This window comes from Narcine bancroftii, chromosome 2 (genome assembly GCF_036971445.1).
Source record: "Narcine bancroftii isolate sNarBan1 chromosome 2, sNarBan1.hap1, whole genome shotgun sequence".
NCBI classification, from domain to species: domain Eukaryota; kingdom Metazoa; phylum Chordata; class Chondrichthyes; order Torpediniformes; family Narcinidae; genus Narcine; species Narcine bancroftii.
The window spans coordinates 369,457,966-369,485,341 of record NC_091470.1 but is presented as its reverse complement, the minus strand read 5'-3'; the positions used below and the strand labels follow the sequence as shown (position 1 = coordinate 369,485,341).

Here is a 27,376-nt window from a genome sequence, read left to right as displayed (position 1 = left end):
ACATTTAGAGTACATTTAGAGTGGAGTACACCGTACATTTAGAGTACATTTAGAGTGGAGTACACCGTACATTTAGAGTAGAGTACACCGTGGCTGCTCGTTCATTTTTTTTTCAGTGGTGACATCGATAGATTTCATTTTGATAACTCCGAGAAAATATTCACTTGGATTTCCAGTGAAGGATGGCCCTGATCTTGTTTTTTTTTTTATTTTTATTTTTCACACTATGAACCATATTAATAAGCAAAATACACACAAACATTTCCTTCTTGAGTATGCACAGTATCATTTTCTCCCCTTTTTCCCCCCTCCCACCCCCTCCAAACCCATTAAACGTTCAACATATACAATAAACCCATTAAACAATGTCAAAACACAATGAGCCCTGGTCTTGTTGAGCACTGTGTGGTTGTCTTCTGTTTCATTCTTACGGTGGCCTGGGAGTGAAAGTGGCCAGAGTTGTTTTTTTTTTTTGCCAGAGTTTTGTGAGAAAATTGCTGAGGGGAGGGATGGAGCAGTGGGCCTCTGCAAAACCTTGCAAGAAAAAAAGTTTATGCTTGCTTCAATGACAACTGAGACAGCAATCTTGGTTCTTGACAGCTCCTTGATGCGAAAGAAATTGAATCGCTTGTGACAGAAATCGAGAAGGAAAAAGAGGAGGAGACAGAGAAAAAGAAACAAAAGAAACCCTAACTCTGAGATGTGTGCAAACGTTATTGATAATGCTGCAAATAGACATTAGTTTACAAACACAACACCACTTAAAGCTTTATGGCAGGGTAAAAAATATTAAAAGGCTGATGTTCCCTCTACATGGACTTATCCTCTTCCAAGATTTCAAGATTCCTTTATTGTCCTGTAATAATACAGGAAATTTAATATGACAAAAAATTTTTGTTTGCCTGCCATTAGTGTTGCCCGGTGCCCCTTACAGTGAGAGAGAAATAGAAGCTACAGAGGGTCCCTTCAGAGTCACTGAGCGTCCGCCGATTTGCCTCCAGCACTCCCTCAGCCCCTGCCGCCGCACAGACTCCTGTTGAATCCCTTGACCACCGGAGCTCCAGATCCACACCTCCGACACGGTCAGGAAGCCTTCAGTGCCCGAGGCCTTTCTTGGCCTCAGCACCCTCCTGAATCCTGGTTCTGACACCCAGTTCCCGTGAGCCGGCAGTCCTCCCTTCCTTACGCTTGTGGAGTCATGGATGAAGCAAGTACCAAGACACACCGCTTGACAGAGGCAAGCCTCTCTTCACCTAAACTGCAAATGGCAACCAAAGTGCGAATTGAAAGGTGCAGAAGGATGGCACCTTAATTGAGTAGTTACCAGGATATCGTAGCTTAATGTTCAGTGGCAGATAAAAGTCCTGACCATGATATTTGATCAAAAACTAAACACTGAGCAGAAATTAAACCTGTGTGACTTGGCATGGGAACAAAGGCTGGAGAAATGAGTGGTTGCTGTTTTGTCATCTCTGCTTGGTCCCGGCCGATGGTTTGATGTCTGAGAAGGTGTTGCAGCCCTACATTTAGACCCTCTGTGGACGGAATGAGCAGGGCCGAGATTCTTTGCTGGGCTTTTCCTCTAATGAGCTTTCGGGTGAGAAAGGTGAGCCTCGGATCTGACTGGGAAGGGGCACTCTTTTGCATTTACATTACTGCTCTAAATGTTTTCTTGCCTGAATTGCAGTTGGGTGTCGGTGAATTTAGTGCAGGCCCAGTTCAGACATGAGGGAGAAGTGCTGACATAAAGTTTATTTTTTTGGAAATAAAATGCTGTAGAAACTCAAACTCAGCAGGTCAAACAGCGTACTTTGTAATACAAAGATAAAAATACATCAGCAACTTTTCGGGATTGAGCCCTTCATTAAAGTATGAGCAAAATGGAGGCAAGCGCCTGAACAAAATGGTGCAGGGCAAGGGGCAGGAGAGGGAACGCAGGCAAGAGGTAATAAGTGGATAAAGGAGGGCACAAGAGACAATGGGGCGGGGTGGGGAATATATATTTTGGGCCTATTTCATGACACCTACATGCATGGTGAGATGTTGCACTGAAAAACATACAACTGTTCAGCCTCATTATCCCATTCTTTACCACCCCAAATCCAAAGTCTCTGATCACCTCCAGCCCTTCACTCTATACTCCCCCCGCCCCCCCCCCCCCCCACCCCAACAAATCTGACCTCTTATTCTGGTTATCTTGCCAAGAGAGTGGGTTGGGAAGATGGTAACCTGTTCCATATCCAGGGTACTCGTCCCCATTTGTGTAACTCCACTTGGTAAGAAAATCCAGCACGTTTCAAACCTTGAAGAAACACACTAGTTTGAGCAAAGCAGTTGGGGGACATGAAAACTTTTAAGAGGTGGGCAGAAAAGTTTAGAGACACAGACCTAAATCTTTGGTACAACTCTCTGTGACAGAACAATTAAATATGGGATGCTCAAGAGATCAGAAATGATTCAGGGATCTCAAGATTGTAAGGCTGAAGGAAGGCAAGACAAGTGAGAGGTTCAAAATCTTGAGACACATGAAAGCTCCATATGCTGGAATCTTGAGCAAACAAAGAATTGCTGGGAGAGAGAGCATCCAGGGGGAGAAAAGGTCAGTCAACATTTCAGGTGGAGGCTTCACACGTGAAACATGGACTGACCATCTCTCCTCTGGGATGCTGAGTTTGTCCTTGCTTTAAAGACTCTATGTACCTTCATTGTAGTTCAGAAAGACAGGAGTGGGGGGTTGGGGGGGGGAGGAGGAGAACAATGACCTTGGTGAAAATTGATGCTGCTGTGAAGCTGATTGGCATGCAAACTATTGAAGGTATGAGACAAATGGGCAACCAGCGATCTGTGGTGTGAAAAACATTGACACGGCACAGAAAAAGAAGAAAAGAAGATACTGGTTACCCGGAAATGCATGGTTGCCATCAACTGAAGGAAGCAAAGAATAAATTAACACTGGCTTTTTTGTGTAATGGCTCGTCAAGAGAAAGCAGGAAGAAAAACTGTTTACAAAAGGGCATTTTGTATTTTGCAAGTTTGCTGGTTTATGGATTAATGTGTTTTTTTTTCCCTGAAATGTTTATCCATCCTTTTTTTTCCCTTTTGCACATTTGAAGTTATTGTTACAATTGTGCCTTGATTTGGGGGAAGAATGTCAAATAAAATTCACTAGGGCACTGTTTGAAACTTTCATTTGTTTGTGGTCTTTGAACAATCCTTTGGCAAGTGATGGATGAAATCACAAGATACATGTAGGTCAATCAGCTCATTGGGTCTGCTCCGCCATTCTTTCATGAGTTGATCCATCCTCCCACTCACTGGTCTCCCCACATCCTGATGCCCTGACTAATCAAATAGCTATCAATCTGCCTCAAATACACCCAACAACTTCGCTTCCACAGCCGCATGTGGCAACAAGTTCCACAGACTCATGACCCTCTGACTAAAGAAATTTTTCAGCATCTGTTTTAAGTTGGCGCCCTTTTATCGTGAAGTTGTACCCTCTTGTTCTAGAGTCCCCCACGATGGGTAATATCCTTGCCACAGCTACTCTGTCCAGGCCTCACAGCATTCAAAATGTCTTGGAAGTCCCCCTCATTCCTTCTGTACTCCAACTAGTACAGTCCAAGAGCTGACAAACGTTCCTCATATGGGTGGCACGGTTGGCATAGCGGTTAGCTCAAGGCTTTTACAGCGCCAGCGATTGGGACTGAAGTTCGAATCCCAAGCTGCAAACAGTTTGTACATTCTCCCTGTGTCTGGGATTCCTCTAGTGTACCAGTTTCCTCCCTCCCTTTAAAACATCACAGGGGTTGTAGGTTAAATGGTTCCAGTTCCACTAACCTTTAAGCCAGCTAATGAGGCCTGCAGTGCCTTGATGGTGTCCTCTTCTTGCTTGGTGGTTGAGGCTGTTTCTTCTTTGAATACTGGCTCCAACTTCCTGCCAAGTGTTGTCGATCCACCTTGCTGGCTCAACTCACAACCAAACAGTTCTTTGAGAGGAGCTGTTTGCTCGAGGTCTTTAGCCTGACGAGACTTCTTCTAATCCATCTTGGGTGCTTCACACTGCATCCTGACTTCTCCTAGTTCCTGGGAACTAAACAAATTTTGTATCTAACATGGTTCCTTTAAGAAAGTTGCTGCTGGTTGAATGGTCTTGAATCTGTGGATATGCACAAAATCTTTCTTAACTGTGTGTTTATAATAACATTTTCTGGGCTTCCTGCCAATTCTGCCAAAGCTCTGGCTTATCTTTTCAAGGTCACAGGTGTCTTGTCAGACCGTGGCTCAATTTCAAACTCCGCAATTCACAGATAGGTTCTCATGGTTTCTGGAATATTCTATTATTACAGCATAGATGCCTCTTGCTTACATTAAGCTGTTAAATCTTATAGACAAATTTTACGAGCCTTTCTTCTAAAGTTCACAATTAAATTTTCTTTGAATCAAAATATAGATGACACTTTACTGATTCTAATGTATCTAATTTCAAAGCATCATCTTCCAAAAGCATGAGCTACAATATTCTGAATTTTGATCTCTAATCCAATAAATCAAACTCTGACTTACTTCATGTAGATTTAATTTGTTGATAAAACACATAAACATTTTGGATAACTTTGCATTAAGACTTTCATAATGTGGAATAACAAAGCCTTTACTGTATAATGATACAAAAATATGTAGAGATACTAGCTTAAATACATAATGGTATTTAAAGACAAAATACAAAGAAAAATTTCTCGTGCTCATGACTCTTCAATATCTTGAGAATAATGAGCAAGTCGTTCATTTGGGTGGATAATATGACATATTACATCATGGTCACTATAGCAAAAACTACAAACAATAGTCTCAATGGTTCCTGTAAAGTAGGTGTGAATGGAGTTGGCATGCTGGAGCTGTGCTGTTTTTATGGGAATGCATGCACAAGGGTAAAATTCCTCATGCTGGTCTGCAGTAAGTGTGACTTAATTTCACTGCTGGGGCTCATACTTGAGGCACCACCAAGGGAGTGTTGAAGAAGGCAGAAACTAGCTCCTTATCTGTGTCCTATTCTAATCCTGTGCCTTAGCTAAACATGAGTTGCAGATGCAGGATCAATGAAGGATGAGGATTGAATTGATGAAGGTATACACTGAATGTGGAATATATTACAGCACAGTACAGGCCTGTCAGCCCTTGATGTTCTGCCAAATTGTATATTTTTACCAAAAAAATACTAAACTCTTCCTACTTCATAATATTTTTTCAATTTTATTTAACCTCTGTGCTTAAGATCCTCATAAATGACCCCTAATGTTTCAGTGCCCACCACCACCACTGACAAGGCACCTCCTGTGTACGTCCACTTTGGTTTGTCCTTCCAAAATGCAACCCCTCATACGAATCTGCATTAAATTCCATCTGCCATCTTTCAGCCCGTTTTCCAGCTGGTCCAGGACCTTCTGCAAGCTTTGAAACCCTTCCTCGCTGTGCACAATGCCTCCAACCTTTGCGTCGTCTGCAACCTTGCCGATCCAATCTCCCATATTGTCATCCAGATCACTGATAAGAGGACCAACAACACTGATTCCCGGGCACACCACAAGCCGCAGTCTTCCAGTCCGAGAAGCCGTCAAGGATCCGCACCACCCAGCACACGCTCTGTTCTCGCCGCTGCCATCGGGAAAGCGGTCCCGGCGCCACAAGACCCGCACCCACCAGGATCAGGAACACCTGCTCCCCCTCCACCATCAGACCCCTCAACAACAAACTCAATCAGGGACTCTCACTTGGTTGATTTTTTAAAACTTCTCAATTTCACTCAAGTTCTTTGCTGGTTGTGCACGGGGGGGGGGGGGGGGGGGGTTTATTTTGCACGACCAGGACGTGGGAATTCTGCCTGGCTGGCAGGGAAAAGCATCTCAGGGTGGTCTGGGATCTCCTGCATGTGACAGTAAATCTGATCTGGCTTCTCCCAGTTTGCAACCTCGCCTTGAATCTCACTGCTTTCAAGTGCAATTTAAATGCAGCTCCTTCATTGCGCAGTCCCTGATGTTGCTCTCTGAGCTCAGAGCCCGGGGAAACCCCCCGGGGATGCAGAGCAGGGAATCTCCCAACCCAGGACAACTGACGTCATTGAAAGGCAGCAGCAGCGCATGCGCACGAACATCCTTCGCCGCGCGGACCTGCTGGGGAAAAAAACGCGCGCGCCAGCTGGCCGGCGATGACACGGCGCATGCGCGCCAGCTCCCCCCTCGCGATCTTCAGGACCGGCACCGGAACGCTCCTGCACATGCGCTTGACGGAGGCGGCGGGATCGACCGCGCAGGCGCACTGGGTGAGCGTGCGTCATTCTCAAGATGGCGGTGCCGGTGCAGCGAGTCCCCGGGCCGACTTGAGACGAGAGCCCATGAGTCGGGGAAGAGGCCCCCGTCCCTCGCTCCATGACGTGGGTCGCAGGCCGGCGGCCTGAGGTGACGGACGAAGCCGGGGCCCGGCGTGCCGGCGCCATGCCCGCTCCCGACTCTCCCAACCCGGCGCTGGCTCCCAGCGGGCCGCCGGCTCCTCTCGGCGGCTCCGGGCCCGTCAAGGCCTCCGGTGGCCCCCGAGCCGGACCGCAGCAGCCTCCCCCGCAGCCCCCGCCCGCCGCGGCTCCCCCCGCCGCCCTGCCGAAGGTGAACGCCGCCTCCCCGCAGCTGCGGGCCCCGCGGGCCGCTCAGACCACGGTACCGGTCCTGCACAACGTCCAGGTGCCAGCAGGTGAGGGGGGCGCGACCAAGAGGGGCCTGGGTTCCCGGGCCTGGGATCAGGGGCAAAGAGAGCTGCGGGCACCTTCACACACACGAGGACAGCAGCTGGGGTGTGGGGATAGGCACTGGGGAGGCCACAACTGGAGTAGGAGGCACTGGGGAGGCCACATCTGGAGTAGGAGGGACTGGGAGGCCACATCTGGAGTAGGAGGCTCTGGGGAGGCCACATCTGGAGTAAGAGGCACTGGGGAGGCCAAATCTGGAGTAGGAGGCACTGGGGAGGCCACATCTGGAGCAGGAGGCACTGGGGAGGCCACAACTGGAGTAGGAGGCACTGGGGAGGCCACAACTGGAGTAGGAAGCACTGGGGAGGCCACATCTGGAGTAGGAGGCACCTGGAAGGTCAAATCTGGAGTAGGAGGCTCTGGGGAGGGCAAATCGGGAGCAGGAGGCACCGGGGCGGCCAAATCTGGAGTAGGAGGCACCTGGAAGTTCAAATCTGGAGTAGGAGGCACCGGGGAGGCCAAATCTGGAGTAGTCGGCACCGGGGAGGCCAAGTCTGGAGTACGAGGCACTGGGGAGGCCAAATCTGGAGTAGGAGGCACCTGGAAGGTCAAATCTGGAGTAGGAGGCACCGGGGAGGCCACATCTGGAGTAGGAGGCACCGGGGAGGCCACATCTGGAGTAGGAGGGACTGGGAGGCCACATCTGGAGTAGGAGGCTCTGGGGAGGCCACATCTGGAGTAGGAGGCTCTGGGGAGGCCACATCTGGAGTAAGAGGCACTGGGGAGGCCACATCTGGAGCAGGAGGCACTGGGATGGCCACATCTGGAGCAGGAGGCACTGGGGAGGCCAAATCTGGAGCAGGAGGCTCTGGGGAGGCCACATCTGGAGTAAGGGGCACTGGGGAGTCCAAATCTGGAGTAGGAGGCACTGGGGAGGCCAAATCTGGAGTAGGAGGCACTGGGGAGGCCAAATCTGGAGTAGGAGGCTCTGGGGAGGCCACATCTGGAGTAGGAGGCACTGGGGAGGCCACATCTGGAGTAGGAGGCACTGGGGAGGCCACAACTGGAGTAGGAGGCACCTGGAAGGTCAAATCTGGAGTAGGAGGCACCGGGGAGGCCACATCTGGAGTAGGAGGGACTGGGAGGCCACATCTGGAGTAGGAGGCTCTGGGGAGGCCACATCTGGAGTAAGAGGCACTGGGGAGGCCAAATCTGGAGTAGGAGGCACTGGGGAGGCCAAATCTGGAGTAGGAGGCACTGGGGAGGCCACATCTGGAGCAGGAGGCACTGGGATGGCCACATCTGGAGAAGGAGGCACTGGGGAGGCCGAATCTGGAGCAGGAGGCTCTGGGGAGGCCACATCTGGAGTAGGGGGCACTGGGGAGTTCAAATCTGGAGTAGGAGGCACTGGGGAGGCCAAATCTGGAGTAGGAGGCACTGGGGAGGCCAAATCTGGAGTAGGAGGCTCTGGGGAGGCCACATCTGGAGTAGGAGGCACTGGGGAGGCCACATCTGGAGTAGGAGGCTCTGGGGAGGCCACATCTGGAGTAGGAGGCACTGGGGAGGCCACAACTGGAGTAGGAGGCACTGGGGAGGCCACAATTGGAGTAGGAGGCACTGGGGAGGCCACATCTGGAGTAGGAGGGACTGGGAGGCCACATCTGGAGCAGGAGGCACTGGGGAGGCCAAATGTGGAGCAGGAGGCACTGGGGAGGCCAAATGTGGAGCAGGAGGCTCTGGCGAGGCCACATCTGGAGTAGGGGGCACTGGGGAGGCCACATCTGGAGTAGGCTCTGAGGAGGCCACATCTGCAGTAGGAGGCACTGGGGAGGCCACAACTGGAGTAGGAGGCACTGGGGAGGCCACAACTGGAGTAGGAGGCACTGGGGAGGCTACATCTGGAGCAGGAGGCACTGGGGAGGCCACATCTGGAGCAGGAGGCACTGGGGAGGCCAAATGTGGAGCAAGAGGCACTGGGGAGGCCAAATGTGGAGCAGGAGGCTCTGGTGAGGCCACATCTGGAGTAGGGGGCACTGGGGAGGCCAAATGTGGAGCAGGAGGCACTGGGAAGGCCAAATGTGGAGCAGGAGGCTCTGGGGAGGCCACATCTGGAGTAGGGGGCACTGGGGAGGCCAAATCTGGAGTAGGAGTCACTGGGGAGGCCAAATCTGGAGTAGGAGGCTCTGGGGAGGCCACATCTGGAGTAGGAGGCACTGGGAGGCCACATCTGGAGTAGGAGGCTCTGGGGAGGCCACATCTGGAGTAAGAGGCACTGGGGAGGCCAAATCAGGAGTAGGAGGCACTGGGGAGGCCACATCTGGAGTAGGAGGCACTGGGATGGTCAAATCTGGAGCAGGAGGCACTGGGGAGGCCAAATCTGGAGCAGGAGGCTCTGGGGAGGCCACATCTGGAGTAGGGGGCACTGGGGAGTCCAAATCTGGAGTAGGAGGCACTGGGGAGGCTAAATCAGGAGTAGGAGGCACTGAGGGGGCCACATCTGGAGTAGGAGGCACTGGGGAGGCCACATCAGGAGTAGGAGGCACTGGGGAGGGCAGATCTGGAGTATGAGGCACTGGGGAGGCCACATCTGCAGTAGGAGGCACTGGGGAGGCCACATCTGGAGTAGGAGGCACTGGGGAGGCCAAATCTGGAGTAGGAGGCACTAGGGAGGCAACATCTGGAGTAGGGGCCACTGGGGAGGCCAGATCTGGAGTAGGGGGCACTTGGGAGGCCACATCTGGAGTAAGGGGCACTGGCGAGGCCACATCTGGAGTACGGGGCACTGGCGAGGCCAAATCTGGAGTAGGAGGCACTGGCGAGGCCACATCTGGAGTAGGAGGCACTGGGGCCATATCTGGAGTAGGAGGCACTGCGGCCAAATCTGGAGTAGCAGGCACTGGGAGGCCACATCTGGAGTAGGAGGCACTGGGGAGGCCACATCTGGAGTAGGAGGAACTGGGGAGGGCAAATCTGGAGTAGGAGGCACTGGGGAGGCCACATCTGGAGTAGGAGGCACTGGGGAGGCCACATCTGGAGTAGGAGGCACTGGGGAGGCCACATCTGGAGTAGGAGGCACTGGGGAGGCCAAATCTGGAGTAGGAGGCACTGGGGAGGCCAAATCTGGAGTAGGAGGCCACATCTGGAGTAGGAGGCACTGGGGAGGCCACATCTGGAGTAGGAGGCACTGGGGAGGCCACATCTGGAGAAGGGGGCACTGGGGAGGCCACATCTGGAGTAGGAGGTACTGGGGAGGCCAAATCTGGAGTAGGGCCACTGGGGAGGCCAAATCTGGAGTAGGGGCACTGGGGAGGCCACATCTGGAGTAGGAGGCACTGGGGAGGCCACATCTGGAGTAGGAGGCACTGGGGAGGCCACATCTGGAGTAGGAGGAACTGGGGAGGGCAAATCTGGAGTAGGAGGCACTGGGGAGGCCACATCTGGAGTAGGAGGCACTGGGGAAGCCACATCTGGAGTAGGAGGCACTGGGGAGGCCACATCTGGAGTAGGAGGCACTGGGGAGGCCAAATCTGGAGTAGGAGTCCACATCTGGTGTATGGGCACTGGGGAGGCCACATCTGGAGTAGGAGGCACTGGGGAGGCCAAATCTGGAGTAGGGGGCACTGGGGAGGCCACATCTGGGTTAGGAGGCACTGGGGAGGCCAAATCGAGTAGGAGGCACTAGGGAGGCCACATCTGGAGTAAGGGGCACTGGGGAGGCCAGATCTGGAGTAGGAGGCACTAGGGAGGCCACATCTGGAGTAAGGGGCACTGGCGAGGCCAAATCTGGAGTAGGAGGCACTGGGGAGGCCACTTCTGGAGTAGCAGGCACTGGGGCCAAATCTGGAGTAGGAGGCACTGGGGAGGCCAAATCTGGAGTAGGAGGCACTGGGGAGGCCAAATCTGGAGTAGGAGGCACTGGGGAGGCCAAAGCTGTAGTAGGAGGCACTGGGGAGGCCAAATCTGGAGTAGGAGGCACTGGGGAGGCCACATCTGGAGTAGAGGCACTGGGGAGGCCACATCTGGAGTAGAGGCACTGGGGAGGCCACATCTGGAGTAGGAGGCACTGGGGAGGGCAAATCTGGAGTAGGAGGCACTGGGGAGGGCAAATCTGGAGTATGAGGCACTGGGGAGGGCAAATCTGGAGTATGAGGCACTGGGGAGACCACAACTGTATTAGGAGGCACTGGGATGGCCAAATCTGGAGTAGGAGGCACTAGGGAGGCCACATCTGGAGTAAGGGGCACTGGGGAGGCCAGATCTGGAGTAGGAGGCACTAGGGAGGCCACATCTGAGTAAGGTGCACTGGCGAGGCCAAATCTGGAGTAGGAGGCACTGGCGAGGCCACATCTGGAGTAGGAGGCACTGGCGAGGCCACATCTGGAGTAGGAGGTACTGGGGCCAAATCTGGAGTAGGAGGCACTGGGGAGGCCAAATCTGGAGTCGGAGGTACTGTTGAAGCCAAATGTGGAGTAGAAGGCACCGGGGAGGCCAAATCTGTCGTAGGAGGCACCGGGGAGGCCAAAACTGGAGTAGGAGACACCGGGGAGGCCAAATCTGGAGTAGGAGGCACCGGGGAGGCCAAATCTGGAGTAGGAGGCACCGGGGAGGCCAAATCTGGAGTAGGAGGCACCGGGGAGGCCAAATCTGCAGTAGGAGGCACCGGGGAGGCCAAATCTGCAGTAGGAGGCACCTGGAGGCCAAATCTGCAGTAGGATGCACCGGGGAGGCCAAGTCTGGAGTAGGAGGCACCGGGGAGGCCAAATCTGGAGTAGGAGGCACCGGGGAGGCCAAATCTGGAGTAGGAGGCACCGGGAAGGTCAAATCTGGAGTAGGAGGCACCGGGGATGTCAAATCTGGAGTAGGATGCACCGGGGATGTCAAATCTGGAGTAGGAGGGACCGGGGACTCTAAATCTGGTGTAGGAGGTACTGGGGAGGCCAGATCTGGAGTAGGATGTACCGGGGAGGCCAAATCTGGAGTAGGAGGCTCCGGGGAGACCAAATCTGTAGTAGGAGGAACTGGGGAGGCCAGATCTGGAGTAGGAGGAACTGGGGAGGCCAGATCTGGAGTAGACGTCACTGGGGAAGCCAAATGTGGAGTAGAAAGCACTGGGGAGGCCAAATGTGGAGTAGAAGGCACTGGTGAAGGCAAATGTGGAGTAGAAGGCACTGGGGAAGCCAAATGTGGAGTAGAGGGCACTGGGCAAGCCAAATGTGGAGTAGGAGGCACTGAAGGGGCCAAATGTGGAGTAGAAAGCACTGGGGAAGCCAAATGTGGAGTAGAAGGCACTGGGGAAGCCAAATGTGGATTAGAAGGCACTGAGGAAGCCAAATGTGGAGTAGAGGGCACTGGGAAGCCAAATGTGGATTAGAAGGCACTGAGGAACCCAAATGTGGAGTAGAAGGCACTGGGGAAGCCAAATGTGGAGTAGAAGGCACTGGGGAAGCCAAATGTGGAGTAGAGGGCACTGGGAAGCCAAATGTGGAGTAGAAGGCACTGGGGTGGCCAAATGTGGAGTAGAAGGCACTCCACATTTTGCAGGGCTTTGCACTCAAAGTTATTGTTAACCCGCCCCCCCCCCCCCCCTTACCCCAATAACAGACAATGATACTACTGGACAACAGACAGTGCAAACATTCATATTATAACCATCTTTCAAATAAAAATAACAATGCATGAAAAGTAAGGCAGTGTTTTTGGTTCATTATTCAGGAATCTGATGGCATTGCGGAAGAAGCTGTCCTTGTGCTGCTGAGTACTTGTCTTTCACCTCCTGTACCTCTTTTTCCTGATAGAATCAGAGTGAAGAGGGTGTGCCGGTAGAGGCTGTTTTTTTTCGTCATCTCGGTGGAGTGAAGTGCCCATGTTGTTGCAGTTATCAACCCTCAAGTTTATTCTTGTCCTGAGAGTTGGCGCCTCTGTACCAGGCAGTGATGCAACCAGCCAGAATGCTCTCCACAGTACACCTGTGGAAGATTATGAGAATTTTTGGTGACGCACTGAATATCCTCAAACACCTCACAAAATATAGCTGCTGGAGAGCCTTCTTTGTGATTGCATAAACACGGAGGCTCCAGGACAAATCCTTGGAGATGTTGACACCCAGGAATTTGAAGTTCTTCACCCTCTCCATTACTGAGCCCACGAGGACTGGGTTGTGTTCCCCTAATCCCCTCCTGAAGTCTACAATCATCTCCTGGGTTTTGCTGATGTTAAGCACAAGGTTGTTATTGTTACACCATTCAATGAGCTGATCTATCTCTCTCCCTCCTCTACGCTTCCTCATTGCCATTTGTGATTCTACCGACAACTGTGGGGTCATTGGCAAATATGTCGATGGCACTGGAATTGTGCCTGGCCACACAGTCATGGGTGTATGATGAGTAGAGCAGTGGGCTAAGCACGCATCCTTGGGGTGCGCCTGTATTGAAAATCGCTGATGAGATGTTGCTTCCAATTCATACTGATGAGAAAGTCAAGGATCCTGTTGCAGAGTAGGTTACGGAGGCCCAGAGTTTGTTGTTTCTTGACCAGAACAGAGGGAATGATGCTATTGAAGGCTGAGTTATAGTCGATGAAGGGCAGCCATATGCACGATCCACAGCTGAGTGGAGACCCAGCAATAAAGGTACACGATCCTTTATCCGGAACCCTTGGTGAACTGTGTGTTCTGAATTTCGGATTTTTCCGGATTTCGGAAAGCCCACCCGAATTGAGCTGCCGTATCCACCCCCACCTCCTTCTAGTCGCCTGGCCGTCTCCCCCAACTGTGGTCCCTCGGCCGCCTCCCACGGCCCCGGACCCCCGGCTGCCTCCCCCAACTTCCAGTCCCCACTTGCCGGATTTTGGAGCTTTCCGGATAAATCATCGTGTACCTGTTTTGCATCCGCTATGGAGCGATTGTGTTGATAGTCAAATTGTAGTGGGTCCAGATCTTTGCTTAGGTATGTGTTAAATCTGGCCACGTCCAGCCTCTCAAAGTATTTTGAAGATAGTGCTACTGAGTGGTTGTTGTTTTTTTTATTTATTTTTTTTTTTTTTTTTCACACTATAAAGCACATTGATCAAGATACATACATTTTCCTTTTCAAATATATACAGTGGGTGGTTGTTGTTGAGGCAACTTGCACTACTCTTCTTGGGATTGATGCCCTTTTGAAGCAGGTTGGAACCTCTGACTGCAGTAATGAGTGGTTGAAAATGTCTGTGAATGTTCAGCTAGTTGGTTGCTACAGATTTTCAGTACCCTGCCAGGTACGTTGTGAGAGCCTGGCACCTTGCAAGTGGCCACCTTCTTGAATGATGTTCTGACATTGCCCTAGAGACAGAGATCACAGGGTCCTCAGCCTTTTCATGGATTCTAATAGGCACTGTTTGGATCTTCTCAAAGTGGGTAGTGGAGCATCACAGCCATTTATAGTGTTCACCCTCACATTGTAGGCTGTAAAGGCCTGCACTCCCTGCCACAGCTGGCGTGTATTTGACTCCAGCTTCCTCCAGAATTGCCCCTTTGCTTCAGAGATTGCCTTCCCAGGTCGTACCTGGACTTCTTGTAGAGATCCTGAGACCTGGCCTTGTTCAGCAGGTTGCAAATTCTCTGATTCGATCAGGGCTTCTGGTTGGGGAACACCTGATATGTGCACGTGGGCACACACTCGTCCACGCAGGTCTTGAAGTTGGTGACATCTGTTGCCTATTCATTCAAGTCTATGGATGAGTTCTTGAATACGCTCCAGTGCACCAATTCAAACCAGTCCTGCAGACACTCTCCGCCTCCCTTGACCATATTTTTGCCATCTTCACCACTGGTGCTGTGGTCCTCAGAATCTGCTTTTACTCCAGGAGTAGAAGTACAGCCAGGTGATCAGGCTTACTGACGTGCAGTCGTCGTATGGCTTGGTGTGCGTACTTCATGGTGGTGTGGCAGTGGTCGAGTGTGTTGGAGCCCCTGGTCTTGCATGTGATGTGTTGGTGGTGGTTTGTCAGAGACATCTTCAGGTTGGCCTGATTGAAGTCCTCTACAATGATGGGGAAGGCATCAGGATGTGCTGACTCGTGGCTGTTAATCCCTCCAGTGCCTGCCTGATGTTAGTCTGGGGCAGAATGTACACTGTGACCAGGATGATGGCAGTGAACTCCCTCGACAAGTAGAATAGGCGTCACTTGATCGCTAGTGACACTGCCTTTCTCTTTGTGCACTGTTTTTAATTATTTTTTAAGGTGGTTTAGATAAATGTTTGCACTGTGACGCTGCCACAAAGCAACGAAGTTCGTGACTTGTTCATGACCGTGAATTCTGGTTCATGATCGTCTATTGCAATTGGATATAGAGTTGGCTTGATGGTGGCCAGCAGGATGGTAGTGTAATGTTACTGTATTTAAATGGGAGGCCTGTAATCTGTGGTACACCACAGTGACTGGCGTCTTATATTGACAACTTCCTTGACAGTGTATGATTGACATTTTGGATCGAGACTGGAAATGTTGCTCAACCTGCTGGGTTGCTCCAGGTTTGGTTTTTTTTGCTCCAGATTCCAGCATTTCATCTCTTGCGACTCTGTGTTTAGGAGCGTTGATGTAGAGACGCACCTTGGGTTGTAGGTCCACAGCTCCCTGCAAGAGTTGACACAAGTGGGGAGAGCAGGGAAGGAGGCAGTTGGCATGTGCCGAGGCTTCAGGGACTTCATGTTGCAGCTGGACAAGATGCTGGTTGTCGTAGCAATTGAATACAGAAGAGGATGTTGCCTGAAATCGAGATCTATAGTTACCAAGGAGGTATTGGATAGGCTGTGTTTTTTCTCAGTGCAACACAAGAGACTTGAGGGGTGCCTTAGACGTTAACAAAATAGCAGGCATAGACAGAATAATTGATCTGAAAGGGCAGCGGAATTCTGAACTGGAGGACATAGATTCTTTGGGTGAAATTTGAGGGATACAATTTCCAGAAGACGGTGGCTTTCTGAAAACCTGATAAAGTGGTTGATGAAGAGACAATTATAAGGTTTAAAAGGAATTTGGGGAGATGTATGGATTGGAATGGTTTATGGGATATGGGACCAATTAAGGCAAGACGAGAAAGCTTATCCTCTACTTTTCTGTGATTCTAATGAATGGTGACACTTTAAGTATGGAGGAGCAGAGGGATTTTAGTGTTCACGTCGGAGAATCCATAAAGGGATCAACATCATACAGAAGATGAATATCTGGGATGCTGTCATCATTAAGTGGGGCACAGAATGCAAGAGCTTTAGGTTGAAATCACATGGACCGTTTTTGCACCCCAACTCACCCCTCCCTCATTGGAATGAAGGCACTTGCTGGAGAACATGATGGAGGCATGCAAAATTACATGCAGCCAAGGCACAATAACTACCTCCAGCCAGAGAACAGATCGGAAGCAAGAAACAGGAAATGAAAGATATTTTTGTAATCTAGAAGGCAGCTGAAATGGGGAAATCATTGCCTGACAGTTCTGCACAGAAAGAGACCCTTCAACTCAACGAGTCCTATTTGACTGTGTTCAGCCCTTCTCCCTCTCAATTTTTCCTATCTAGGCACATGTCTCAATGTCCTTTAAACTTAAATGGTACCTCCTCTTTCACACTCATTCCAGATACCCTCCACACTTTCTGAGGGAGGTTCCCCTGGACCTTTTTAGATCTTTCTCTCGTCTTGAATATCTGTCCTCTAGTTTCAGATTCCCCTATAGGAGTAAAGGCTGGCTACGTACCTCGTCTCTGGCCCTCAAAATTTTTTTAAAGACCACTACAGTTCAAGTACCCCTTATCCAAAATCTGAAACTTTTTTTGGTCCCATAAGGTAATATGTAATAGAGTTCAGAAATCCTGATCAGAGAGCAAGACATAGCGGATGTAAGCTGTGCATTATTGAGTGTAGATTTTTCAATGTATGTTTAGTTCAGTCAATTTGTGCATATGTCAGTATTTGTATTGTAATGTGAATGCTTGTATCTTTAAGTCTGAGTGAATGAGTGCATTTTTAAAAATGGTGTTCCAAAATACGAAGCACTTATCATGCAGGGGTATCAGGTTCCCCATTGGCCTACATGCCAGGGAAAAAACTCCCAGACTATCCAGCTTCTCCTAATTCAAGCCACACTATCCAAGAAAGATTGGCGTGAATCTTTTCTAAACCCTTTCCAGCTTAATTATATCTTCCCCATAGCTGGCTGAATAGATCTATACATAATGCTCATTATCAGAATTTGTCATGACCATGTGCCACAAAGTTTGTTTTGCAGTAACATTGCAGGTGCAAATAATTGCTATAAATTACAATTTTAAAAAAAAATTGATTGGTGCAAAAGAACAGAAAAAGGGTGGTGATGTCTGTGGTTCATTTTCCATTCAGAAGTGAAGGTGGAGGGGAAGAAGCTGGTTTTGTGCTGTTCGGCTGTAAGCTCCTGTGTCTACTTTCTTGGGTAGCAATAAGAAGAGGACATGGCCTGGGTGCTGAGGGTCCTTGAGGATGGAGGCTGCTGTTTTGAGGCACCGCCTCTTGTAGATGTCCTCGATGGAGTGAGAACTGATGCCCATGAGGGGGCTGGCTGAGTTCATAATCCTCTAGCCTTTTCCTGTCCTGTGAATTGGCACCTTCATACCAGGCAGTGATGTGACTGATCAGAATGCCTGTACACCTGCTGATATTTGCAAGAGTCTTTGGTGACATCCCGAATCTGAAATGATCTTGATCAACCTTCTTTTCTGTATTGCAGTTTGTTTGCACGTCCTTCTAGTTTACAGTTCTCTTTTTAGTGTGTGTATGTGTATACAGCTTTTTACACTACCAATCAGTAGAAATTCTGCCTGGCCCGCAGGAAAAAGAATCTCAGGGTTGTACATGATGTCATGTATGTACTCTGTCAATATATCTGAACTTATAACCATTTAACCATTACAGCACAGAAACAGGCCATCACGGCCCTTCTTTGCCGAAAATCTTACGCTCTCCTAGTCCTACTGACCTGCATTCTGCCCAGAACCCTCCGTACCCTTTCCATCCATATAGCTATCCAATTTTTTCTTAAAAGATAATATTGTACCTGCCTCCACTACTTCCACTGCCAACTTGTTCCACACAGACACCACTCTCTGAGTAAAGAAACTCCCTCTTGTGTTTACACCCAAACTTTTACCCCCTAACTCTCAGGTCACGTCCTTTTGTTTGAATCTCCCCTCTCCTCAATGGAAAAAAGCCTATCCCTATCTACTCTATCTAATCCCCCCCTCAACATTTTAAAAACCTCCATCAAATCTCCCCACAGCTTTCTACACTCCAAGGACTAAAACCCTAACTTGTTTAACCCTTCTCTATAACTTAGTTGCTGAACCCCAGGTATCATTCTGGAGAATCTTCTCTGTTCTCTCTCTCTATTTTGTTCACATCCTTCCTATAATTTGGTGACCAGGAATAAGTTTTTTTTAACACAGAGTTGTGGGTGTCTGATTGCCTTGCCAGCGGTGGTGATGGAGGCTGTAGAGACTCTTAGACAGGCACATGGATGAAAGAAAAATGGATGTTACGAGGTAGGAAGGGTTTAGTTACCTTTTGGTAGGAATGTGTAGGTCAGCACGACATTGAGGACCGAAGGGTCTGTATTATGCCCTAGTGTCCTATGTTCCAGTAGGCTGTGGAGGCTTGATCATTGATCTTGTTCCAAACAGATCTATAGGCGAGGATACTGAGGAATCCAGTTGTGCGTGAATCGCGATCCTGATCTATTCCCACATAACTTGATTCCTTGATATCCCAGTCTATGCATCTTCCAGTTACCCGGACACCTTTCAATCATTGCTCTCTGCTTTCTGCCACTGAAATCAATTTCAATCCAACTTGCCATTGGTATCCCATACATTTTTAACTTTTGACAAGCTGATCATTTTTGTGGGGGAGGTTTGGGTTGTTGTCATATCTTGGAGAAAAATTGATCAAATGTACTTCCCTTGTTTTAAAAAAAGAATTGTTCATAGACAGACCCTTGGATCCTTGCAGACTGTCGATTGGTCTGTTTATAGTGAAGATTTTTACTTTCTCTCAGTTGTCTATACTGAAATTAATTGCCATATTCTCATCCTTTGCATTATCTTGTGTACTTACTCCACAACTACACGTTTTCCGGTGACACGGTTAGCATAGCGGTCAGAGAACACCAATGACCTGGGTTCGTACCCGGTGCTGTCTGTAAGGAGTTAGTATGTTCTCCCAGTGACCTGTGTGGGTTTCCTTCAGATGCTCCAATTTGCACCCATAGTTCTAAAGGTACAGGAGGGTTATAGGCTAATTGGGTGTAATCGGGCGGGACAGGCTCATGGGCCGGAAGGGCCTGTTTCCGTGACATCAATTTAAATTTAAAATGATGTCACGGGTGAAGATCTGTGACCATTGTGTTGCAATGGTAGTGGGACCCCAGTATAAAGATGGAAAAAGTACTTGGGTGGATTAGCAAATTTTGAAGATTCAAAGGTTCCTTTCGTTGTCACATAATACATTAAAAATGTAATATACATGATATACTACTTTTCTCTGCCATAAAGCAATCGCCATGAGCATTGCCCATCACCCCTAACGATGGGAGAAAGAGAAGCAAATGAGGGTCCCTTCAGTGTCCGTGGATTCACCTCCAGCGCTTCCGCAGCCTCTGCAGCTTCACAGGTCCCAGTTCAAACCATTGGCAACCCAAGCTCCAGATCCAAATCTTTGACATGATCAGGAAACCTTCAGGAGCCCTCCTTGCCCTCCGCACCCTCTTGAATCCCAATTCCAATACCTGGCTCCCATGAGCCAGTCTCCAGTAGGTTTTGCATATGATGCAAGGTTGGTGGAGCTGTGGGCAGTGCAGTGGTCTGCAAAAGAATAATGAGATGTAGATCAGGCAGAAAAAATGTCAGGTACAGTTTCAAGTGAGTAAGTGCGAGATGTTGTATGTGTTGTCAAAACCGCAGTTAATGGCAGGACACTTCTCAGCGTAGATGAACAGGGGTACCTGTACAAGTCCTTGGCTCCCTGAAAATAGCCATGAAAGAAGAGAGGGTGGTAAAGAAGGTGTATGACACGCTTGCCTTCGTTGGGCAAGGCATTGAGTACAAGAGTAAGGAGTCGTGGCAGCTATTTTAAACTTTTATTAGGAAGTACTTGGAGTTACACCATTGCAGTGAATACATGGAGGCTTTGGAAAGGAAACAGAAGAGATTTGCCAAGGCGTTGCCTGGATCAGTGTATTACAAGGTTGGGCAAACTTGCGTTGTTTTCCCTGGAGGAATAGATGGTGGGAGGAGACAGTTAAAATCATATCCAGGGTAACGTAGCAGGGAACATTTAATTTGAGAGAGAGAGAGCAAAAGCTTAGATGTAAGGTAAAAAAAAACACACTGCTGGAGAAAATCAAGTCATAGGGCAAAGATAAAGATGCGTAACGAACGTTTTGGGGTTGAGCCCTTCAAGGTACGAACAAAATGTAGGCGGGCACCAAGTTATCTTTGCTGTATAAAGTACACTGTTAAACCTGATGAGTTTCTCCAGCTTTTTGTTTTTACTTCATCCACGATATCTGCAGACTTTTGTCTTTTACCATAGATGTGATTATCCAAAAATGCTTGGAACTATATCTTTTTCGCTTCAGCTGATTTTTCGGATATTTGGGAATTTTCTCTAAAGCAGCCCAGTAGCATCAGGAGAATACTTGTATCGGCTGTTGTCAATCCCCAACACCTCCTGTCCAGGAGCCCGAGGTCCTTTCTTCTGCACAATTCCTGCAGAATTTTCTTGGCTATTAGTACTACTGGTGCCAATATTCCCAAAGGATCGTACCTCTTCATGTCATGGGTCATTCTTTCAAAACAGTTTTGAATTTGCAAACTTCGGATTGAACCCACCATTGCACCCCTAGAATTCTTTCGACAGGTAGAACGTCACAATCCAAGTCAAGATGTTTTATCTTCTTTGCTCTTTCTGCCTCAGGAATAACAACCAACACATCTTGACTTTTGCTAATCCATTTCGTAAGGAAGAAACCTCCTTTATTAAGATCTCTTTTAACTCATGATAAAGACTTATTGCTTCTTTTTCAGAAACCACTGAAGAAAGACAATCATCCACATCGAAATTATTTCTGATGATGGTTATAGGTTGAGACTAAATTGCCCTTCATTATCTTCAGCACACTTTCTGAAAGCAAAATTTGCACAACTTGGAGATGAAGTTGCTCCAAATAAATGAGCTGTCATTCTGTATTCAATCGTATCTTTACTGTAAACGCCATTAGGCCACTATAACCATCGTAGAAAATCATGATTTTCTGATGGTACTTTCACTTGATGAAACGTCGCTTCAATATCTGCAGCAATTACAATAAGCTCTTTATCAGAACGCCTATTAAAGTATTGGTTAAGTCTGGAGTAAAAGTTGGGAATTCAATGAAACTCCTTGAAATGTTGCTCCACAATCAAATACTACGCGTAGTTTCTCCTTCCGTGGATGTATAACTACATGATGAGATAAATACCATTTTCTACCATCTTTACATTCCAAGATATCTTCTCATACCTTTTCCACATAATTCTTGATTAAAATATCTGACATGACATTGGTCTATTCCAAATGAAAGGAAGAATTTCTCTTGAATTTTCTCTTCAAATTCAGCATATAGTGTTCTGCAATTATTATCTGGCGTACTAATTTCTCTTCAAAGGTAATACTATACAGTAATGATCATCAACATGTTTAACAAATTTTGAAACTAAATCCAGAAACTGCTTGTTCTCCTTCGAAGGTTCCTGAATATCTGAGACATTCAGGAAAATCAGTTTTAAACTGTTGTTCCCACAGATCATTAAGATTTACAACTGAAATTCTGTTGACGTTTACATTCGACGACTCCAGATCATTATTCATTTTTCCTCCTAATAGTCCATCAATTGTCTATCCAAGCAACGTTCTCACGGCATAAGGTCCGTCATTTTGACTCCTTATTACTTTGAGGTTCGAGAGCCTTTGGTACATCTAATCCAATTAATATCTCGATTTTAGCGTCAATCTTGGGTAAGCAAACGTATTTTAGATGATCCCGCTGTTTGATATCATCCTGATAGGGAATATTCTCCTTATTCACAGGCATAGTCTTCTGAGTATATACACTTGGAAGATCACAAAATTCATTGCTATTCAATCCAGCAATCTGTAAACCTGAAACTATGTTCCTTTCAATGTTCCTTTCATCATGCATTGTCTTCAACAAGATCTGTGATCTTTTACCATGAAGATTAAGTTTATTCATTAATTCAACAGTACAAAATGATGCCGTACTTCCTGGATCAAGAAATGCGTAAGTCTTCACTATGAAGCTTCCTTTTTTAGCTTTAACTTGCACAGGAACTATCGAGAAAGCTTTATCACCGGCCCCAGTAAGACTGTTTGTCTGAACCGAAGCAGCTCTCTGTCTGTGTCTTTAGACTTGGATTCAGATTGTTTGACATCCTTCTCAACTTTACTTCATTGAATATGCAGCAACTTGGGATGTTTTAAATTGCATATATCACAACTGAGTCACTTATTACAAGTTTTGCTGATGTTTTCTTTACACAAGCAACCAAAACATTCCATTCTTTTTTTAAAAAGTTAATTTCTCGTCATACAACTTTTTATCCGATTGTGAACATTTTTCTAAAGCATGCTTATCTTTGCCATACAAACAGCTTTCCTGAGCAGTCTGATCTTTTTTCCTTTGTTTCCTTGTTCTTGAGCTTGTATCTGACACAGCAGTAACAAAGGTACTTCCCTTTGGTTTCTGTTGAGATGATGATTTAGACTTCTTTACATCTTTAGGAACTATTGAAATATCCTTAATATTTCCAAATACTGGGATAGTGTAAACATATACATGCCATTCCAAGAATTGTACAACATCCTCAAAAGTGGCGTCCCTTCCGGAAAGCATCTTAAGCTCTGCAGCTTTGGTTCTCCGTAATTCCCTCAGCTTACAAGGCGATTTATTGACAATAATCAACAAATTAGCAACCTAATTCAGCTTTCGCAAATGTACACTATTTCCTATTATGTTACAACATCCTCTCAGAAAGGGCGAAAATGCTTGTAAAGCCTTTGTGTCCTCTGGTTTTATTGCTGGCCAAGAAAGAACCTTGTCTATGAGGGCCTTGCGATTTTATGTTCATCGCCATAATGTTGATGTAATAATTCTTTTGCCCTTTTAAAGCCGTGCTATGGATCCATATATTGGCATCTTTTGATTAACTCTGTCACCTATCCTCCAGTAAACTGTTCCAGGTAATACAGACAATCTTTGGAATTGTTGGTATTATTTTCAATGTGATGTTCAAAGGATTTCATGAACGTCAGATATTGTAATGGATCTCCATTAAAATTGGAATTTCCTTCTTAGGTAAACCGTATGAATCTTTTGATGCGCTAACATAGCAGAAATTTCATTTTGTTTTGCTAGAGTCTTGTCTCCATGACTTGCAATTGGTTGTCTTGTCGTGAATGGAGCATATGAAACTTAAACTGGTGCCATAGGACCTTGAGTTGTAAGTGATGGCATTGGTGGGGATCCTTGGTATGTGAGTGATAGCATTGGTCTTGGACTTGTCGCTGGTTCTTCAGCAGCTCAAAGAGATGTCAGTGGTTGAGTAGGAAGCATGGATTCTTAGATTTAAAAACTATGTTTTGACATCGTATCAAAAAAGAGAATCAGAAATCTCGAAAGAGCTGTTACCTAAAAGTTGACGAATTGGCGAATGGTGAACTGGAGATGATTCGATTTTGTCAGAAAGTGTCGTCTATGCTTTATTCAAAGTATCTGGAGCTTGCATCTCCTCCATAATTCTTTGAAGAATGAGATGCAAGGTCTCCATACGCCCAGATATTATGACATATGTTAAGGTAATTATGGTAACACTACAAACAGCAATCCCTTAAAGGGATTGGCATAAAATTAACTAAGAAGTAAAAACACAAGGTTTTAACCTTTACATATGTTTGCATAGGCAGATCGCTTAGGAGTCATTTTCTGCTTTCTGGCAATTTGTGGTCTGCCACTGGCTAGGTCCCAAAGTCCCTGGATTAAGGAGGTTGAACCTGTACTATGTTCTAAGAATCAGAATTTATCATCATGTTTGCATTACAGTGCAAACATTTATATAAACCACATTTCAAAATAAATAAAAATAGAGGAAGAAAAATACAAAGTAAGGCAGGTTCATGGATCTTCTAGAACCTGATGGCGGAGGGGAAGAAGCTGTCCTTGTGCAGCTGAGTGCTCGTCTTCAGGCTCCTGTACCTTTTTCTCAAGGGTAGCAGAGTGAAGATGGCAAGGCCTGGGTGTTGTGGGTCCTTGAGTATAGAGATTGCTTTTTAAGACACTGCTTCTTGTAGATGTCCTCATGGAGTGAATATTGGTGCAGGAGACTTTGGGCAGAATTTCAAGATTTCTTTTATTGTCATGTAATAAAATGGACGTAATATTACACAAAATTGCATTTAGTCGGCCATAAGGCGGACAAAAATTTTCCCAGCCCCTCTTACAGTCAGAAAGAAAACCAAAAGAAAGTTCAGCCAGAGTAACTGAGTGACTGTGGATTCACCTCCAATGCTTTTCCAGCCTCTGCAGTCACACGGACTTCAGTCCAAAATCCTCAGCAACCTGAGCTCCACATCCAAACCTCCAACACAATGAAGAAGCCTTCAGCGCCTGAGCCCCTCCTGCCCTCAGCACCCACTCACATCCTAGTTCCAATACCTGGTTACCCCTTTATCCAATCTCCAGCAGTCCACAGCCTGGAGTGAGTCCTTTAGCCACAAGTTGCCTTGAGTCTACGCGGGTTCCCTGCCGAGAGGTGCCAGCAGGACACTGCTGTGATAATATGAATACTTGCACTGTGAAGCTATTGCAAAACACCAAATTTCATGACTTGGTCGTGACAATAAATTCTGATTCTGTGTGCGCTTCAGGTACAGAACCAGTCACTCATCCAGTGGCTCATTTCATCCACATCTCCTTCTCAAACAGGAGTGGTCTCTCCATTTTATGGAGCCAGTCCTTTGCTTCCCCGGAGTCTGCAACCCCTCATGGCTGCTGCCAGCATAGGTGCCAACATCTTTGACCCAGTCCCCGCAGTCGCGTGATTTTAATCAAACACCATCTGCTCTGCTGTCTTGCTCGTGAATTATGGGTAATTTTCCAGATTTAATTCGAATCCCAAGTTGACCTTGTTTAAAAAATCTTTTTCTTAATGGTCTCCACTAACTTTTGTCTGGGTGGTATCTATTTAATCCTTGTGGCATTTTTCTGGATTGTCTGCATAATCATTAACACCGTGACACCGACCGGTCTGTCCTTGCAGGTATGGTCCTCGTCCGAAGTGACAGCGGCCAGCTGGTGCTGGTTCCGCAGAAGGCCTTTGCCCAGGCGCAGGCTAAGGTTCGTGCGCAGACCCAGGGATCTGGTGGCACTTCCACAGCCACACCAACCAGTACAACCACAGTCCGGATTCCCAATGTTCAGGTAGGTGGGGGGGGGGTGGGGGGGGGTTCAGCATTTCACAGGTGCATCTTCCACTGCCTGGAATGATAAATTGATGTGGAAAGACCGGGGATTGAACTTGGGACCTCGTACTTGCAAAGCTCGAGCTCTCCCATTGCTTGTGCTCTAAAATGATGTGGAAATACCAGGTATTGAACCGAGGACCTCGTGTCCGCAAAGCATCCACTCTCCCCCTTTATCTCCCAGTCTTTATTCAGGCTCCTGTCTGCTCTTTAGACATTTAGGCGTACAGCATGGTAAAAGGCCCTTTTGGCCCTCGAGCCAGTCCGCCTAATTACACCCAATTGACCTACAATCCCTGCCTGGTATGTGGGAGGAAACTGGTTCCCCTGGAAGAAGCCCATGCAGACATGGGGAGAATGTACAAACTCCTTACAGATAGTGTGGGATTTGAACCCTGGTCCTGATCGCTGGCGCTGTAATAGTGTTGCGCTAACTGCTACGCCAACTGTGCCACACTTTGCTTATAACTTGAAGAAGGGCTCAGGCCCGATATGCTGGTAATATATCTTTACCTCCTATAGATGCTGCGAGACCGGCTGAGTTCTTCCACAATTTACTGTGTGTTTTTACATCTAGAACTGCTGCCTGTTGACTATTTTAATGCTTTGTGCATGCTTGAATCTTTCGCCAGACCACCAGACCGCAGGTAGTCGCCGACCAGGTGAAGACACCTGGTGTCCAACAGATGAACCGATTGCAAGCCCCAATCCGGACTAACGCTCTACCACAGCGGATCACTTTAGTGCAGGTGAGAGAAAGGTACTTTCTAAAGAGTATTTACAATTAAGCATTTCAATAGGGCTGTGGAATCATGCAAGTGGGATTAGTGAAGATGGGCAAAAAGGTTAGTACGACATGATGGGCTGAAAGGACTATTTCTGTGCTGTAAAGTTGACTAATATATGATGTCAATCACTTCCTATAAAATGAATAAAATTCCAAATTCTCCTTCTGCTCTGTTATTTTGGCAATTGGTAGTACTTAAATTATTGACTTGTTCCTTTGCCAGGGGATTTCCTTTGTCTTGAGGTGGACCATTATGGGTTTATGATCATGGCTGAATGATGGATGGGCTGGATGTCCTATTTTGGCTCCTTTGTTATTTTGGCTCCTTGGTTTTATGGGTTTGACATCCAATTTCTCTCCAAAATCCTTGCCCGCCACAGTGTTATGTTCAGGCAGGAGTGGTGGAGTCTTTCAGGGAAAGCCCGTGCAGGACACAGGGAGAACATGGAAATTTCTTCTAGACAGTGGTGGATTTGAACCTGGATCGCTGACCCTCTAATAGCACCGCACTAACCATGCCGCCCTTTATTCTGAGGCTGTGCCCTCTAGTCTTCGACTCTCCCTCTGCTGGAGTGAAACACAGATGCTGAGATTGTCATTAAACACACAGCAAAATGCTGGATGAACTCAGCTGGTTTCACAGCATCCATAGGAGGTAAAGATATGTTACTTCTATTGGTCTGGACTCTGCCCCCTCCCATTCTTCCCCCTTCTCTCATCTTTAATTAAGTTGCCTGTCTGCTTTTTGCTTATCCCCCCACCTTCTTCCCTATCTCCTTCCCTCTGTTCTATCCATCTCTCTCCTCATTTCACAGTGAAAATCAATTCCTCTGTCATCCAATTAACACCTTTAGTCTATTGGTCTGGACTCCTCCCCTTCCCATATATTTCCTCCTAAATCTCCAGTCTTTAACTGCTTGCTTTTTGCTCACACCTTGAAGAAGGGCTCAGGCCCGAAACATCGGTAATATATCTATCTCCTATGGTTCTGCGAGACCTGCTGAGTTTCTCCAGTATTTCTTTATTTTTTTACAGATGGATTGGATTCAGGCAAGTGAAGGTGTCCGGTGAGGACATGAGAACATAAAAGCTGAATGCTACTTTCCTGAAGGGTGTGCAAAAATGTAGGGTCCTGTGAACATGAGAGGAAATCCTTAAATTAAATCCCAGTCATAAAATTGTATAGCATGTGTTACGAGCCCTAGGGACCCCAAAACCCAGCAGCAATAGAGATTCATCAAGACAAGTGGCTTTCAAAACAAAAGTTATTTTTAATC

The 27,376-nt window shown here is 47.5% G+C and overlaps 2 protein-coding genes across 8 annotated transcripts in view; both read left to right on the top strand.

The window, feature by feature from the left end:
* LOC138755854 (proteasome subunit alpha type-7) overlaps positions 1-3,189 on the top strand; it is a 47,237-nt gene extending 44,048 nt beyond the window's left edge. For both annotated transcript variants that reach the window (XM_069922580.1, XM_069922579.1), the window contains one exon: positions 601-3,189. In XM_069922580.1, coding sequence (XP_069778681.1) covers positions 601-693 — 93 coding nt within the window. In that variant the 3' untranslated portion in view covers positions 694-3,189. The remainder of the gene's footprint in view (positions 1-600) is intronic.
* Positions 3,190-6,310: 3,121 nt separating this feature from the next.
* Positions 6,311-27,376, top strand: part of LOC138755852 (transcription initiation factor TFIID subunit 4-like) — a 161,503-nt gene continuing 140,437 nt past the window's right edge. For 5 of the 6 annotated variants that reach the window (XR_011352589.1, XM_069922576.1, XM_069922577.1 and 2 more), the window contains exons 1-3: positions 6,311-6,741; positions 25,111-25,271; positions 25,945-26,061. Coding sequence is in view for 5 of the 6 variants with exons in the window: in XM_069922576.1 (XP_069778677.1) it covers positions 6,426-6,741; positions 25,111-25,271; positions 25,945-26,061 (594 nt within the window). In the remaining variant the exon portion in view is untranslated. The remainder of the gene's footprint in view (positions 6,742-25,110; positions 25,272-25,944; positions 26,062-27,376) is intronic. The other variant, XM_069922578.1, reaches the window with a different exon arrangement.